The sequence below is a fragment of the Heterocephalus glaber genome, unplaced genomic scaffold (genome assembly GCF_053883595.1).
Source record: "Heterocephalus glaber isolate CG9 unplaced genomic scaffold, H.glaber_assembly_v1.0 deba00001606, whole genome shotgun sequence".
In the NCBI taxonomy this organism is placed as follows: Eukaryota; Metazoa; Chordata; class Mammalia; order Rodentia; family Bathyergidae; genus Heterocephalus; species Heterocephalus glaber.
Window position 1 is genome coordinate 37156598 of NW_028258377.1, and position 17645 is coordinate 37174242.

At 45.1% G+C, this 17645-nt stretch overlaps 1 protein-coding gene and 1 long non-coding RNA gene across 6 annotated transcripts in view; one reads left to right on the top strand and one right to left on the bottom strand.

Moving 5' to 3' along the window:
- The window catches only part of LOC106010630 (uncharacterized), a 29583-nt gene extending 21875 nt beyond the window's left edge, over positions 1–7708 (bottom strand). The window contains exon 1 of one of the 2 annotated variants that reach the window (XR_015444848.1): positions 6863–7708. This is a non-coding gene — a long non-coding RNA (uncharacterized LOC106010630). The remainder of the gene's footprint in view (positions 1–6862) is intronic. The other variant, XR_015444849.1, reaches the window with a different exon arrangement.
- A 7-nt stretch (positions 7709–7715) lies between these two features.
- On the top strand, positions 7716–17220 carry Xtbd1 (XRN2 binding domain containing 1). Of its 4 annotated transcripts, XR_002388151.2 has the most exons (5): positions 7716–8030; positions 9781–9880; positions 9979–10082; positions 13185–13239; positions 14340–17220. XR_002388151.2 is itself a non-coding variant. In XM_004836572.3 (4 exons), exons 1-4 carry the CDS (start codon positions 7792–7794, stop codon positions 14408–14410), a joined length of 465 nt encoding a protein of 154 aa, XP_004836629.1. In that variant the 5' UTR covers positions 7716–7791; the 3' UTR covers positions 14411–17220. The 4 variants fall into 4 exon arrangements, 2 of the variants coding, with proteins under 2 accessions (XP_004836629.1, XP_004836631.1); XR_002388152.2 differs by lacking the exon at positions 13185–13239; XM_004836572.3 differs by lacking the exon at positions 9979–10082.
- Positions 17221–17645: the final 425 nt, after the last annotated feature.

The window sequence follows — 17645 nt, forward strand, 5'->3', positions numbered from 1 at the left end:
AATTTAGAACTTTAAATGACATCATTAGACATCATTAAAATGAAAAGTAGTCCTTTAACAGACCATATTTCCAATGCATATAACCTATGACCAGAATATAAAGAACTCTTACAGCTCATTAATAGACAACCCAATTAAAAAGTAGACATAAGAAGATGATAAATAGCCAGTATAGCACAAGGAAAGGTGTGCCACTCTAGAATCAGAAAAATACTAATCAGTACAATAACAAGATTGAATTATACACTCATTAGGGAGATGAAGTTAAAAGTTTTAAAAGCCTTGTCATGACCTTTTCTTTTTGTTGGATTCTCCCCTTTTGTGTTTAATTTGTCAGGCCCAATGGATTCACTCTGCTAGGTTTCCTGGGGTTGTGATCCTCATTGTCTTTTCCTAGGGTATGGTCTAAAATTTTGGGGGGTGGCGGTTTGGTATTCATGAAGTTCCTGAGGTGCTCTTTATCATGAAAGTATCTTATTTCTCCATCAATTTTGAAAGATAGTTTTGCAGGGTACATCAATCTGGGTTGGAGGCTGTTTTCCTTTAGGGCTTGAAATATGTCACTCCAAGCTCTTCTTACCTTGAGGGTTTGCATTGAGAAGTCTGCTGTGATTCTGATGGGATTTCCTTTGTATGTGATTTGTTTCTTTTCTCTCACTGCTTGTAGAATTTTGTTCTTCTGTTGGATTTCTGGAATCCTCACTATTATATGCCTATGTGTAGACTTTTTTTGATCAAGGCTAGCTGGAGTCCTATATGCCTCACTTATGTGTATGTCAAGTTCTTTTACCCTCCTTGGGAAGTTTTCTGCCATCACTTCTGTGAACAGTTTTTTATGTCACCTGCACTCTCTCCTGTTTCTTCATTGACTCCAATCAGTCTTATGTTATTCTTCTTTGCATCGTCTAGCAGCTGCTGGATTGATTTCTCATGTTCCCTTACAATTTTAAAGCAATTTTTCTTTTCCTCCTCACTAATTGCAATCTTATCTTCTATATCTGAAATTCTATCCTCACATTGGTTCATTCTGCTGCGTAGACTTTTGATGGAGTTTTTAATCTCCTGGAAATCTGTTTGGCTGTTTTATGGATTCCATTTGTTTCCTAAATTGGGATTCCATTGTGTTCCTCAGATCCTCTATTTTTTAAATCTGTGTCCTCTCTAGATTTATTAATCATGTCTTGCACCATGAGCAAAATCTTTGCTGTTATCTGAGTAATTATTTCTGATTTCCTTTTTCCCAGATACTCTTTTGTTGCCAGTTCAGAGAGTCCAGGTGTTTGAGTATCAGATTGTTCCATCTCATTTCCCTTTGGGGTTGCTGTAGGTGATCCAGAAGTCTGTTTTTGAGGCTTGTTTACATGTCTTCTCATTTCCAGGGGCGGGGGCGGGGGGGTTTGCTTCTGGGGCCCACGGGGCTCACCTTCTCTGCCCTAGGAGTGTGGGATGGCGGCTCAGGAGCTTCCTTCCAGGTGCTGGGACCGGCTCACCTTTTCTGCTTCATTGCAATTAAAGGCTTGGACCACAAGGTAGTGGTATTGGGAGGCCGGGAAACATGATTTTCATCAGGATTCAGTTCCTTGTGGACTGTTAGATTTCAGAGTCACAGTTCACTTCATCAGCCAGTGCTCACAATATCACCAATATCACCACTTCAGTTTTTCTCTCCTAGAATTTCTAATGGATACTCTTTCTTCTCACAGTTGATCTTGCCACTGTGTTCCCTTGCATGGTGCCCCACCCTGTAGGGTGTACTTCTTTTCCTACTTTTGCTTGGCACAAACTCGGTCTGCAGAGCCTGTTTCTTTTGCCACCTTTAATAAAACTGCTACCGTTAAAAACAAAAAAAAGTGCTAACCTTGCCCAGACATGTGCAAAGAAAGGGGACAACAGCTTTTGGACCTAAAGAAAGGGCCACCTGACACACTATTTCCAAGACACAGTTTCCAAACACAAGATTAACTTCTCTCTTGCAGTCATCAGGCCCACAGTCTGTGCATGAGCAAAAGGCACGGTCCACCCCCAAACAAAAGACTTTTTGGTCCTAGAGCAGAAAGATAGCGTGGGGTACCTGCAGTTGTGACTGAGAGGACCGCTTCGCGCTCCTCAAGCTGTGCAGATAGTAACCCGGGAGATTCCTAGCCTTTCTCGTCGCTGCTTCACTTACTAGTTTCCTTTTTTTAATCATGTTCCACCTTCCAGCTGAAACACCAATTAAAGGTCACACCTATGTTTGATCTTTATTACCACAGAACAAAACAAAATCATTCAATAAATCAACAGATACTTCTCCAACATGGAAAAAAATGTATTTTAGCCAAAACCCCAAAATTAATGGGAAAATATTATAGACATAAATATTTAGGACATGTTAGATGTATTAATCAATTCAATACAGACACTGGAACTAAACAACAATAAAAGAATTGGCTGACTATAATTCCAGCATTTAGTGGGCTAAGGCAGGATTGCTGTGAGTTTGAGGCCAGCCTGGGCTACATAGTGAGACCCTGTCTCAAAAAACAAAAACAAAAACAATTCCCCCCCCAAAGCCCCCAGTAAATACATTAAAAGGTTAAAAAAAAATTTAAATTGGCTGGGCATGATGGTGTATGCTTGTAATCCCAGCACCGTTTATAATCCCAGTATCATGGGAGGCTGAGGCAAAAGTAACCAAAATTTGAGCCCAGCCTGGGCAATTTAGTGATTTAAGGAGTCACTAAAAATAAAGGGGACTGGGAGACTGGGGATTTAGCTCAGTGGTGCCCCCGCCTGCCTTATAAGCTCAAGGTCCTGAGTTCGATCCCCGGTACCAAAAAATAAAAAAATAAACAGATGGGACTGGGGATATACCTCAGCGTGAAAGCCCTGGGTTCAAACCCTAATACTGAAAAAAAAGAGGAGAAGGAGAAGCAAGAGGAGAAGAAGTAGTGGAAATATTCTAGACTCTCTTCTAGAATTAGGTTAAGGTTTCCAATAAAAAGAACTGTGAGGGTATTCTAGAAGATAATCTTGGACAAGGAGAAAGAGGAGGAGGAGAGGAAGATGTGATGGTTAAAAGAACATTCACAACTCTAATAGTTTGTTTAAAAGATAGAGCCCAGGGCAGGGGATTTAGCTCAGTGGTTCTGCTGCCTGCCCTGCAAGCTCAAGGACCCAAGTTCAATCCCTGGTACCACAAAAAAAAAAAAAAAAAAAAAAAAAAAAAGATAGAGCCTAATTTCCCTTTTCTGAAATGTATACTAGATTTAGTGACTCGCTTGTAATGAACAGGGTAAATCAAAAATGATGGCATGTAACCCAAGACATAAAAGATATTGTGGCACTGCCTTGCTCCTTTGTGATTCATTTTGTCTGAAGGAAGTCCCTGCCCCTGAGGACACTCGGCAGTGGAGCAGGCCTGAAGTGAGGAGCTATGACCAGCTGCCCACAGCCGTGGCCGTGGGCCACCCTGGAGGTGCCCCCGGCCTGGGCAACCTACACCTGCCCACAGTGCTGGACAACAGAGAGCTCGAAGCCTCTCATACAAGCAGGTGAGCCACTCCCTAACACCGATCCACAGGAACTGGGAGACAGTACACATGGATTGCTTTTTTGTTTGTTTGTTTTCTTTTGTTTTTTGGTACCAGGGATCGAACTTGGGTCCTTGCGCTTACGCAGCAGGCTGCAAAACCACTGAGCTAAATCCCCGGCCCCACGTGGATTGCTTTAAACCACGGAATTGTGGAGTGATTTGTTATGCAGCCATACAACTAAAACCGAAGGTAAAATAAAGACATTTCCCAGCAGACAAAGGGAAAAGAGTTGGGCACCTGAAGACATCTAATAAAAGAAATCTGAATATACTCTATAATCTTCAAGTATAAGGAAAATGAAACTAGATAAAAGGTAAGAGATAGATAAGGAATGAAGAAAAATTAAAGTTGTAAATATGAACATAAGCCTAATGCTTCTCTGGATTTAAAGAAATAGCACAACAATACAAAGGTGTAAGTAAATGGAGAGATACACCATACCATGTTAATGGACGGGAAGAGTCATTTTGCCTTGAGTGCTGTACAAATTCGATGTAATTGCAATTGAAATGACAGCAGCTTGTTTTTCTAGAAATTGACAAACGTCAAACTTTATACAGCAATAGACTAAAACAGAACAATTTTATGAAAGAACACATCTGAGGGGCTCATGTCATTTGATTTTAATATTCACCACAAAGCTATCACAAGTTTGGCAAACTATGATCCACAGGCTAATGGCATGTAGCCTGTGCCAGCTTACAAGCTAAAAATACTTTTTGGACTATTTATTTATTTGGTACTGGAGATCGAACTCGGGTCCTTGTGCTTGCACAGCAGGTGGTGAAACCCCTGTGCTAAATCCCCAGCCCCTTTTCGGACTTTTAAATGGTTGAAAACAGGAAAAAGATGAAGTGGGAAAACTGATTTTGTCTCTAGGAGTAAGTATACTCTAAGAAAGTCTGAATCATAAAAACAAGTTAGAAACAATAAACTGGTCAGTAATTGGACTTGCCACAGAGTTCTGTGAAGTGTTAATAAAGAGTTTAAAAACTGCATCACATTTTGTATAATATTAATATAAATAATGTTCTGTATAATTCTGTCACTTGTATAATGTTAAAAATTCCACATTGTAAAAATAATCTGGGTGTGGTGGCACACACCTATAATCCTAACATTCTGGGAGGTTGAGGCAGAAGGATCAAATATTTGAGCCCACCCTGGGCAATTTATTGAGACTCTGTCTCAAATAAAAAATAAAAATAAAAAAGGACTAGGGAAATAGCTCAGTACAAAGAGTCTGGTTTCAATCCCCGTACAAAAAAAAAAAAAAAAGAGGGCCGGGCATTTAGCTCAGTGGTTCCGCCGCCTGCCTCGCAAGTGTAAGGTCCCGAGTTTGATCCCTGGTACCAAAAAAAAAAAGAAAGAAAGAAATAGGAAAGACCTATCTGTGCACTTTTGTGTTCTTATAGCTGAATGTGAGCCAGAAGATGCTTGTGTGTACATACCTTATATGCAGATGCCCCATCACTGTCAGAGTGGTATCTGCATGGCCCTTAGCTTTTTCAAGTCCTACAGGCAAGGTTACATCTATAGTTGTAGCTGCTGTTTACAAACCCTGAGTTCTTATTTCTGGGCCAACCTCTGCTGGTACAATTAAGTGACCAAGAAATTGACTAAGAGGATCCTCAAGAATGTTAAGTGCTTTTCTCTCTTTCTCTCTCTCTCTTTCTTTCTTTCTTTCTTTTTTTTTTGGTAACGGGATCAAACTGGGGACCTTGCACTTGCAAGGCAGGTGGCGGAACCACTGAGTTAAATCCCCAGCCCTCTCTCTCTCTTTCTTTGTGAGGTGCCTGTGATTGAATCCAGGGCCTAGTGCATTGTAGGCAAGTGGTTTACCACTGAGCTACACCCCCCAACTCTCTCTCTCTTTTTTCCCTTTTTTAAGGGATGGAATCTTACTATGCCCAGGATAGCTTAAATTCCTGGACTCAAGTGATCCTTCTACCTCAGTATGCCTAGTAGCTGGGAATACAGGTAGGTGCTCACCATTGTGCTTGGCACACTGAATGCTTTGAAAAGTTTGGTTAACTGAAAGTAGAACTGGAAGCCTGACTGAACATCCAGTAGTGGGCCTGGGAATCTGCTTTTTTGTTTGTTTGTTTTGAGACAGAGTCTTGCTATGTAGTTTAGGGTGGACTTGAACTCCCTATGTAGCCCAGGCTGGCTTCGAACACAGAATGATCCACCTGCCTCGGTCTCCTGAGTGCTGGGACAATCTGCCATTTTAACAAGCCTGTTGTCTCAGTTCTCATTGCTGAGACACAATACCCGACACCTACAACTCTAAGGAGGAAAGGTTTATTTTGGTTCACAGTTTGTAGAGGTTTCAGTCCGTAGTCAGCTGGCTCTAAGGCAGGGTGGCATGGCAGAGGGGCATGGCAGAGGAGAAGCAGTCTGTGGCATGGCAGACAGGAACCAGAGAATCATTAAGGAAGGAGGGAAAGAGACAGACACTTCCAGGCTACACCACCAGTACCACTTCCTCCAACCAGGATTCACTTCCCATCATATTTAGCTGTAAACTCATCAGCCGGCTAATCCACTGATGACTATCATGTCCATGACCCCATCACCTCCCTACACCCCCACCTATGAGCACGCGAGGCTTTGGAGGGACATGGAGATATAAATCAGAACACCCGTCAGGACATGGGCCTGCACTTTGGGCACCTAGAGTTTTGGGAGAAGCTGTGTCTGTCTTTGGTGTCAGAGAGCCTGCCACACTCCCCTGCCTGATGAGTGTGCCTTCCTGTCAACATAGCGGCTGTCACTGAGCCCAGGGCTGGTCCTCAGACGACCCTGTATTTCTATACAGGATTGGCCTTCTGGCTGCTGGGGTCCTGACACCCCAACAGAAGCTGCAGAAACAGCAGACAGCACACGGTCAGGTCTTGCACCAGAGTCCTGCTGACCATGTAGGACCTGCACTGGAGCCCTCTGAGGCCCACTTCAGTACCTCAGTCTCACATTTGATAGGGAACGATGGAGAAGCCCTTTAAGTCAATAATCTGTCAAGTCTGGTGGGGCTCAGGGAATTTTCTAGTTGCTGAAGTGGAATGCTTCTACAGATTGGGAATTCACCACTTTGAGGGGAGTTTCTGTTTCTCAGTGGGGTTTTTTTTTTTTTCTTTTCTGGTACCAGGGATCAAACTCGGGTCTTTGCGCTTGCGGGGCAGGCGGCAGAACCACTGAGCTAAATCTCTGGCCACTCAGTGGGTCTTTACATGACCCTATAACAGATGGCTGAGTCAAACCTGCTAAATAAACACCCTCAGAGCTACCTGCTTATCTCCTCTGGACACATCCATTCTGGGAAGCAGTCTGGAAACTTAGAGGTCGCTGCTGTGGTTAAAATCCTTCAGTGGTTCCACTCTTCCGGTCTGCACCAGGAACCCTGCCTGGGCCTGATGGCCTTGCTGACGGCGGGAGCTTCATCTCCTCCATTCCCTTCGTTGCTCCCTTTCCCATTCTGTCTTGCACTTCTCTCACCAGGTGACTCTGTTGCCATGGTCTACTCCTCTTTACTAAGAGAACCTCTGCTCATTCTCTGGTTCTCTAGCATCCCCTCCTTGACCCCAGGACTGGGGAAGGTCTCTTTGCTTATTCAGCTTGTGGCACTCGGGTTTCTCTTTGATAACGTCACTTATGGCTGCCTCCCCCACAAGATGATAAAGTTCATTAGAGCAGGGCTCTGGGTTTGCTTTCATTGCATCCTCAGTCCCTAGGAAAGTGCCTGGCAAGCATTCACTCCAGGAAAGCAGGTCAAACTGGGCGGGGGGTGTGTGGAGACCCGTGTCAGTCCCTCCGAGGCCCAGGCTCCCTAAATCTCTCGGGGTAGGGCGGCGCCTGGGAAACCCTCAGGGTAAAAGGACACAGCATAGTTCCAGCTGGCATTCAGCTGCCCCCTGGGAGGGAAGCGCTCCAACTCTGTGCTTGTGGGCCTCGGTTTCTCCACCGGTTCCCTGCGGCGTGGATCCTGAATCGCACTTTCAGCCCTCCGGAGACCAACGCCAAGCGCCACGCACGGCTGGTTGCAGAGCTTGGAAGGAAGAGGCCCAGCAAGCCGCCACACCCAGAGAGGGCGCTCTAGGCCGGTCCTCCCGGGCAGTCGCGCGTCCCCGCGGCCTCTCTAGCCGCGAGGGGCTGGCGCGGTGCTTGTCGGGAGGACGGCGTGCGGGGTCGGTTCTGGGCGGTGGTGGCTCTGGGAGCCATGGTGGGTGGCGAGGCCGCTGCCGCGGTGGAGGAGCTGATTTCCGGGGTGCGACAGGCGGCCGACTTCGCCGAGCAGTTCCGGTCCTACTCCGAAAGCGAGAAGCAATGGAAGGCTCGCATGGAATTCATCCTGCGCCACCTGCCCGACTACCGCGACCCGCCAGACGGAGGCGGCCGCCTGGACCAGCTGCTGTCCCTCTCCATGGTCTGGGCCAATCACCTCTTCTTGGGCTGCAGGTGCGGACCCCTGCCGGTCGGCTGACCCTGTCCCCTACCTGCCGACCCTCCGCCCTCCCAGGGCTCACCCGGACGAGACCCCTGTCCCAGACCGAGCCTGCGCCCACCGCCCAGTTCCCGCCGCGTGGGTGACCTCCGCTCTTTCCCGCCTTGCAGCCTCTTGGAAAGATGCTTAACTGCTGAGCCTCAGTGTCCTGCTTTGGTTGTGATGACTACAGTAATTAAACCATGAAGAGCTCAATACATGGTTGGGCTCCCGAGCTGCTATATGGCTAATGCTATTTATATCACTATTACTAGCTCAAACTACCACTTTTGCAGAGTACGTTTTAAGTCCATGAACTCCTTTAAACCGTATGGCAGAAACAGAGACAGAAACTAAGAACACCCCCGAAGGAGAGGAAATAACATGCAACCTCTAGCAGGAGTGGGATTTTTTTTCCTCCTGGTACCAAGGATCGAACTCAGGACCTTGTGCTTGTGAGGCAGGTTCGGTGCTACTGAGCTAAATCCCTGGCCCCTGGAGTGGAACTTTTTTACCACTATCGCGGGACATAATCTGTGTCCCTTGCGCCCCCGCCCCAGCCTTCTGGGTCCTGACAGCAGTCAGCTTTGTTTCTCTGCTTTCCCTCTAATGAGAATAACAGATGCCTTTTGTCGCCGTCCCGATGTCCACAGCATCCTGGCTACTACATCAGCAGGGCAAGGACCTGCCTTCAGGATCTCATGGCTTCCTTAGATCCTTTTATTTTAGAGCTCCTTGAAGCTGTGTTATGGGAATAGGACGGCCTGGTTTGGTCCTAACTTCTCTACCCTGACTAGTATCTGGCCCCTCCAAGCCATGTTTTGTTGTTTTCCTTCAGTGCTGGAAACTGAACCCAGGACTTCGTGCATGCTAAGCATGAACTCTACCACAGAGCTACGATCTAAGCCCCAAAGCCTCTTGTTTGTTTTTTTTCTTCAGGTGCTGGCATTTATTGGGACAGGATATAGGGAAGTCGTGCCAGACATAGCCATCCCCTCTTTCTGGCTTCTAGGTGACCCTGGGGAAATCCTGGTTAATGAGATTCAAGGTTAGGCACATGTCAGAGAATTAAGCAGAGCAGCTGGCCATGCCTGTAGTCCCAGCACTCTGGGAGGCTGAGGCAGAAGGACTGCAAGTTCAAGTCCAGCCTGGGCAAGGAGAAAGACTCTGTCTCAGAAAATGGAAAAAAGCCTGGGGTTGTGGCTCAAAACAAAAGAAAACAAAATTGAGCAAATGAACAAACGTTATTTTCATAAGACTGACATTCTACATGCTTAAAAAAGTAATGAAAAATATTTTTGGCCCTCGTCCCATATCTGAATAAGTACTTCCAGATATATGGAAGAGGATTTCCTTTTGTACATCTTGAAACATCTGCTCTGTTGACATTCTTTCCCACTTCTGTACCCACAAGTGGGAAGAACTATTTCCCAGCCTTCTGCTGTATCCGTGCATGTATCTTTTTCCCCTGGAGTATCTAATTAGCTCTCTGGAAACCCTGGTACAGTGGCACACATTGGTAGCCCCAGCTGCTGGGTAAGCTGAGGCAGGAGAATTATTTGAATTCCCTGCCAGCCTGGGAACCATGGTGAAACTCCATCTCTTAAAAAAAAAAAAAAGTTCAGTTCTAGAGTTGAGTTTACAGGCAAGAAACTGGCAATTTCTTATTAACTCAAAGTGACTGTAAATGCTCTGGTTTTTACCTTAGTACTTTTCATTGTGCAGTTACAATAAAGGCCTTCTGGACAAGGTAATGGAAATGGCGGATGGAATCGAAGTGGAAGACTTGCCACAGTTTACCACCAGAAGTGAATTAATGAAAAAGGTAACCAGGATTTCCAAGTGCATTTGATGAACCAATGTGTAGTTAATGGTCCCTGGTTTGATGACCCTATATTCAATTGTTTTCGTTTTTTTGCACAGAATCTCCCTGTGTAGTTCACGATGGCCTTGAACTATGTATCCTCAGCTGGCCTTGAACTCAGGGCAATCCTCCTGCCTCAGCCTTCCAAGTCCTGGGATCACAGGTGTGCATCACCATGCCCAGCTAGAGTATATTGTTTTTTAAATGCTTTTATTTACTACCCCACAGGTTTAAGCCCTTTTATTTTTATTTCCCCATGATTAGTATATACCTTTTGATAACTAGGTAACAGTTCAGTATGAAAAATCCCTAAGCTCAACCTCTTCACTTTGTCAAGGAATACTCCATTTTAAGTTTTTTGTTTATTTTAAAGAAAATGTTGGCTAAAGTGCTAAAGTTTCCCACTTGTTAAAAAAATCTTACTGGTGGCAAAGTACATCATCTCCACCCCAGCAGGTGAGGGCTGTGTCACCTGTTTGGCCCTCTTCGTGGACAGGAATGGGGCTGGAGTGAGTCCAGATCCCATCGCTGTTCCCTTGTCTGCAGAGATCGGTCCAGTCTGAGGCTCTGGACTTGAGCACTTGCTGAGCCTCTTGTGTTGGACCCAGAGCTGGGGCTCTACCATGTAGCAGGAGGAACCTCAGATGAGGTGGGGCATCCCTGTTACTTTTGTCCCAGTTCCTTAGGTGGGAGAATTGCTTTCTCTTTTCCTAAACTCCCGTTGGTGCTTACCCAGTCCTCTTTCAAAGCATGCTGTTACCTTGAGGGTGCCTGACGTTTAGTCCTTAGTTCTAGTTTTAGTTTATTCTAGTTCTGTAAAACCCAGTGTAGGAATATCTTTGAGAAGACACTCAGAAAATTCTTACACAACAGACCAAAGCAGCCAGGCTCGGTGGCGCATGCCTGTCACCCCAGCACTCAGTTTTAGTATATGAGCTGAAGTGAGTACCATCCCAGTACTCAGAAGACTGAGGCAGGAGGATTGCCTCAAGTTCTAGGCCAGCCTGGGCTACATAGTTCAAGACCAGCCTAAAACTACATAGGGATACCCTTCTCAAAAAAACAAAAAAAGTTGACCAAACCAATAAAGAGCTGCTGGCCCCTTTTTAGTTCTATCTTCAGAAACATAGGTAAGCCCTTGTTAAACCCATTATAGTTATTTTGGGAGGCAGGGCACATAAAGAGGTCCCTTTATTTGTTCATTTATCGATTGGTTTTTTTGAGACAGAGTCTTGCTATGTAGTTCAGGCTGGCCCTGAACTCATGGTGATCCTCCTGCCTCAGCCTCCCAATTGCTGGATTACAGATGTGCACCACTGTACCTGGCAAGAGGTTCCCTTAACTCAAGGAACTAATCAAATCCTTACCTGCCCAGAAAGTATTTGAGTCTCGATCTTAATTTCACCCCATTTGCTTTCAGATGATTTGTTTTTCTTAAAGAGAAAACAATGAAAAAAATTCTTTGGGTTTTTAATCTGAACACTTAATGAGAGTGTTCAGAGACCAGAACACTTAATGAGATTTGGGCCTCAGATCTTGGGAGGAAAGCAAAGAGGTTTGGCATGTCCAGAGCACTGTCAAGTAGGAAGTCTGTGTATGTTGGGAGGGCTCTGTCGGAACTGTTCAACATCGTAGAGTTCCTGCACCTTAGAAATGTACAGGGCCCCTGCCCTGGGAAGTTTTTCTAAAGTGTCCTCGAGCCCAAACTTCATGTCCCTGGGAGCAGCGCTGCCATCTCACTAAGCGTAAGTGATCAGCAGCGGGAGGGGCCCAGTGTGGAGGTCAGAACTCTGCAGCTTTTTTGAGTTATGTGTGTCGCAACTGCCTTCAAATAAAACTAATATTTTTGTAGTAACCAAGATTAATTTTAGACTTGATGACAGTGAACGAAATTCTGCTGCTCCTCAAAAGTGAGATACTTGAGAGGGTGCATTGAGTTTGGCCAGCCTTCTGGGCCTGGGGTGGAGTTCGGTTGTGCAGTGCTCGCCTAGCGCTCTCCAAGCCCAGCACTGCCAATAGGACCGAAACTTCTCCGTGAGCCAGGTCACCTGTGTGAGGTCCTGACTTCCGTGGCATCGATGGCTGTCCCGCCACCGAAGGCCACTCTGAGAATCTCTGGAAAGGGGGCCTTGGGGTCTTCACAGCAGCTTCTGCGTGTAATAGAGGAAGCTGGCAAACATTAGGCAGGAATTTCAGCACAGAGACAAAACAAAATCCAAACCCCTGATGTCACGTTGTGCGCTTGAAAATGTCTGTTGTTATGCTGCCCAGAATTGATCCCTTAGCTCTAAAATTAGGGTATAGTTGGGTTTTCAAGCTCACTGGCAAGCGAAATGAATCCCCTGGCATTGCTGGTATCCTGAGCCCAGACAGTGATGATGACTGGAGACCTAAGGCCTCTCAGTAAGATTTTAAAAATACTTCTGGCTGTTCTGCAGCTTTGAGATGAGCACCTCTCTGGCCTGTCCAAAGCACTGGTCCTCGTTAGGTGGGATTTTTTTGTTTCTTACTTTTGGTGGTACTGGGGCTTGAACCCAGTGCCTTCACACTGAGCTGCATTCCCAGCCCTTCTATTTTTTATCTCGACACAGGATTCTGCTAAGTTGCCCAGGCTGGGGCTGAACTTGCAGGCCTCCTGCCTCAGCCTCTGAGTTCTGGGATTGCAGGTATTTGCCACCGTGGTTGGCTAGACAGGTGGGATCTGTCAAACAGTTGTAGGGTATGATTTTTTTCTTTTGAAAGGGGGAGATTCAAGCACGAATATATTGAGCAAACAATTTTGATTTCTAAGCATCCACCTGAGGCTTCTGCTCCCAGCCCATGGGGCTGCCTGGCACCCTGGTCATGAACGATAAAGAGCAGCAGGTGACTCGGGGGTGTCATCGCTAGGGAGGTCAGAGTTAGTATGTCCAAGGTAAGGTCTCCAGCAAGGAGGGATGAGTGATTGACTGGGCAGCTGTCATTATTGGCTCAGTGAAAAAGTTGTCAGCCTAATGGGTCCCTTTTTTCTGAGAACATGTTTATCCCGAGAGGAAAAATGGTAGATGAAATGTGAAGAAAAGTGAAAACAAGCATGCCCACGTCTCAAGAGGCTCTCTTTTGTGCCCAGTCTTGGCACACCCTGAGGTGACGCTTTGGTGAAAGCAGCCGTGTTCTAAGGTAGAAAAAACCAGCCTTTCAGACCCTTTCAATCAGAGGAGGTCTTACATCCCAAGATAAATACATTCTCCACGGAGCTGCTTGTGTTTTTGCTTTAATATTCTAGAAACAGAAGTCGAGCCATCTCCGACTCCACAGGCTACTCTTGTCCCGTACCCAAGGTGGGTAAACCGCTGCCGGCGCCTTGTGAGGAAGACTGTGCTTGCAGCCAGGACCAGTCAGAGCTGCTGTGCTGCTGTGGGCCAGTGCCTGGGAGCCATGTGAGAGACGGCTTTTCCTCTTGGGAGTGAAGATGGTTCTTTAAGTGAACCGGATTCCCCCAGAAGGAGAAAGGCTGCTTATATTTTGCTTTTGCTGAAGACTTGAATTTTCATCTGTCTCTTTTTCTTTTGCAGTACTGGGGATTGAGCCTAGGTCCTTCAGGCTGAGCTGTATCCCCAGCCCTTTTTTATTTTGAAACAGGGTCTCGGTTGCTAAGTTGCCCAGGCTGGGCTCAAACTTGCAACCCTCACGCCTCAGCCTGTGCCACCATGCTGTGCTTGTTTTTTCCTCTCTTAAAATGACTGACTTGGTTTGCTAGGAAGTAGGTCATACCTTGAAATCTCTGATTGCTAAAAAGACTCTCAGGTTGATTCATTCGTACTGCTAAATGTTAAGGAAATCCACTCGAATACAAGGTGACAGCCAAAGTGGTTCTTCGCACCCTGCTTAAAAGGTGGTCCAAAGCCAAGTTAAATTTATCAAAGGTGCTAGAGAGTACCCAGAAAGAATCTGTCTGCTTCAGTTCACCACTATTTGAAGACATGCTTTTACAGCTTTTAATAGTGTGAACTCCAGAAATACAGAACCTTCACATCTCCTAAATACCCTGACTCAATGTGAAATGTTGTGAATTACTACCTGAATCAGACTGCTGTTAATTTAGAACAATAAGTGTTTGTGCGCTCTGCTTTTAGAGCCTTTTATTACGGAGCACACCAGGAAAAGCTGCATTTTAAGTATTCCCATTCTTGCTTTAAATTGTGAGCATTTATAGATCAGGTAAGTGACGAGAACATTAGGTTGTGGCTTCCAAATGGATGGTGTGGTCAGTATTTTGCTGAATTTTCTGGACACAGTGAAATATTAATAATTTCTGAGTAGACTTACCATCTGGGTAGTACTGAACATAAAACATCACTGCTGTATTTTAATTTTATGAAGATGAATTTGATTCACTGGACTTCATGGCTACCTAACTTTTTCTTTCCTTTCTCCCCAGCATCAAAGCTAAGGATTTCGCACATTTTCATCATCGGCTGCAGGTTTAGAAAGGAGGCTGGGATGAACTGACCACACCAGCTCCTTAAGAACCCTGGTATCACCAACACAAGGATGCGGTGGGAATCTGTCTGGATTGGCTTTTTAAAAGTCTTCATTCTTCGAGTAGCTGTCACTGTGAAAGTATGCATGGATGTTTTTGTATTTATAATCATGCATTTCTGAGACGATTTTATCAACATTGTGCAAGCCAAACTTTGTTTAAAATGCTTTTTTCAGCCAGGTGTGGTGGCACACACCTGTAATCCCAGCATTCGGGAGGCAGAGACAAGAGGATTGCTGTGAGTTTGAGGCCAGCCTGTGCTACTTAGTGAGTTCAAGGCCAGCCTGAATTACATAGCAAGACCCTGCCTCAAAAAAACCAAAAACCAAAACCAAAAATAAAATACTCCTTTTAAAAAATGTTGATATAATAACGGCAGGTAACAAATTTTATAGTTTGCACTTTTCAACAACATATCTTTAAGTGTGATTCTGTTTCTTGGCCTTTCCCCCCCCACTGAAGCAAACCAAATCCTTTATTTCCTTAATTCTACTTGAAATTTTTTTTTTTTTTTGGTACCAGGGATTGAACTCAGGACCTTGCGCTTGTGAGGCAGGTGGCGGAACCACTGAGCTAAATCCCTGGCCCCATTGAAATTTATTCCTTTATCTCACACCATATGTATTTATCATTTTGTAGAAAATAAGAATCTCATCATAGGCTTGAGGTAATCATGAGCTAGCTCATGGGAAGAGAAGTAGCTTGCGAAGCAATCTGGCTGTGTTCAGTGAGGGCTGGGATGTAACTCAGTGGTAGCAAATTTTCATAGCATGCTTAGGTCTTGAGTTCCATTCCCAGCATCACAGACGAAAGCCAAAGAAACAAGTAAAACCCACTGATAGGAAGTTCTTTGTCAGTTGATTTGTAGATTCTCCACTTGTCACAGGCTGCTGAGTAGAACCCATACCCTCTCTTTTTGGAGGCCATCTGGGGTCTTCTAGGAAATGCCTTGCGCTTGGCCTCTCAAGAAATAATTTGCAGCACAATCCTGTTTTGCTCTGAGAGTTTGGTATTAACATTTTTTTTAGTTTCTCTACCTCCTTCCTGTTCTTTTCATGTTGTCCTCACCATTGAGTACACACCTTTGGGCTAAAATAGCAGGAGGGGGCTTGAGTTTACCGGTCGGTTCCAGCAGGATTCACTCAGGTGGCAGGGAGCATGCTCTGTTCCGGCAGTAGTGGCAAATGTAACCCTACATCCCGGAAACATGAAGCAGAGCTGGCTGGGGCCGTAGAAGTGGGACAACTCATGGCTTGAGATGAAGGCCAGACTGCCCTCCCTGCATGGCCACCTCTCTTTAGTTATGGTCTCCCTGGTGACCTAGCGTGGGCTGAATGGTCAGGATCTCTGATTCCATGGACAAGCTACTTCCCTCTGGCCTGGGAAAATGGAGGTGTAGAAGTTCCTGCCCCAGAAAAGCATGGCAGAGATTAAGACAGCAAATGTTAGAGGGCCCGGGAGTGCTCAGTGACACTTAGCCTCTTTTCCTCAAAATCAGCCTAGCTTTTTTTCCAGTCAGATTATTTGTGCAAATTTGTGAGGCCTTAAAATCTAATTACAGAATGTAGACCATCAGTGTGATTCATCACCTTGAAAGTACATTTTCCATAGGTTTCTCGTGGATTTTATTCTCTGTTTAAGTTCCAAAAAAATCATAGCTTTTCTGTTGCGTAAAGAAAGTCTGAATTGTAGAATGATCCCTCCCCGATCTCCTTCAGTTTGCCTTTTTTTTTTTTTTTTTTTTTTTGGTACCAGGGATCTTGGGTCCTTGTGCTTTCGAGGCAGGAGGCAGAACCACTGAGCTAAATCCCTGGCCCAAGTCTGACTATTTTTGCAGTGTTAGGGATTGACCCCAGGGCCCTGTGTGTGCTAGGCAAGTGCTGTACCACTGAGCTACATCCCAGCCCCATCCTTCAATTTATTTTTGAAGACAGATTCTCTAAGTTCTCTGATTACATTTTCTAACAGGTTCTTTCTCCATTGTTTCCTCAGTTTAAACTGCCTAGCTTTTCCTCATCTTTCTTTTACAACTCTTACTATCCCACCTATAAAATCAGTTAGCATTATAGAATTTCATTCTTCACGTATTTCTGGAAAAGTAGCAAAGAAATCTAAATTTTCTGTTGCAGCATTCCTTGTGATGTAGGTAAAATAGCCTTCTTTAAAAAATTTTTTTGAGACAATTTTACTGTGTAGCTCAAGCTGGCTTTGAACTCACTGTGGAGGCTAGCCTGGCCTTGAACTCACAGCCTTCCTTTTGCCCCAGCTCCCTGAGTGCACTGAGATTACAGGTGCGTGCCACTATACCTGGCAAAAGAGCCCTTTAACAAGGCTTAACACAAGACCTCGTACCACATTCAACTGCGAGATTCTGGCCTTATATATACAGTTCTTCCCAAGATTTGGGAAGAAAACAGTGAGATCACAGAAGTCTCTTCTTTCTCTGCTTATAGGCAAATCAGCCGAAAAAAGGATACTCAAATCTGGCCTTCCAACCTCATTTGCCTGAGACTAGTCTTGGGCCATTCCAGTTTAATGAAGGGCCAGTTAGCAGCAAACCTTTACGTACTGATGAGGAGGGGATCTTTCTAGTTAAAGATATCTCAGGATTTGTGAAAAGCAAGTATGTGCTCAGTTACACTCAGTTAACAGTGATGTTTTCTTGTTATCCAACATGCAGAAAATTGCTTTCTGAAATATCCCTTAGTGTCTGTGGCCCACCTTTACCTCATCAGAGTAAAATTATCAGAGTAAAGAATTCCTCTGAACCTTTCCAGGATTCATCTGGACTGGTTGCTTACCCTTGTGTGGGACCTGGCAGGGATTACTGCCCATCCTCTGGTATTTGCAGTCTATAGTAAAGTGTGTATTGTCCCATCTAAGAAGAGATCTTTGTCCCCCCCAAATGGCAGGTAACTTGTGTTACCACTTCTTCAGCCCCAGAGTCTGCTCTGAACCCATACGTCTGGAAGGATATGTCACCTTCTGGTGTCTGAGGCCTGTGTGCCATGCACCAGGTCACATGGCTCTCATCTCTGAATAGTTTAGTGACACCTCTATAGGAGTATGAGTAAGCACAGATCTTCAGAGGCAAGAGTTGGAGAACCTGAACCAACTTTTAGTTATATGGAAATTGCTGCATTCAGCAAATTCTGAGTACGTGCCAAGGAAAGATCTCTGCCCTTTGTGTGTGTGAGGAAAAGC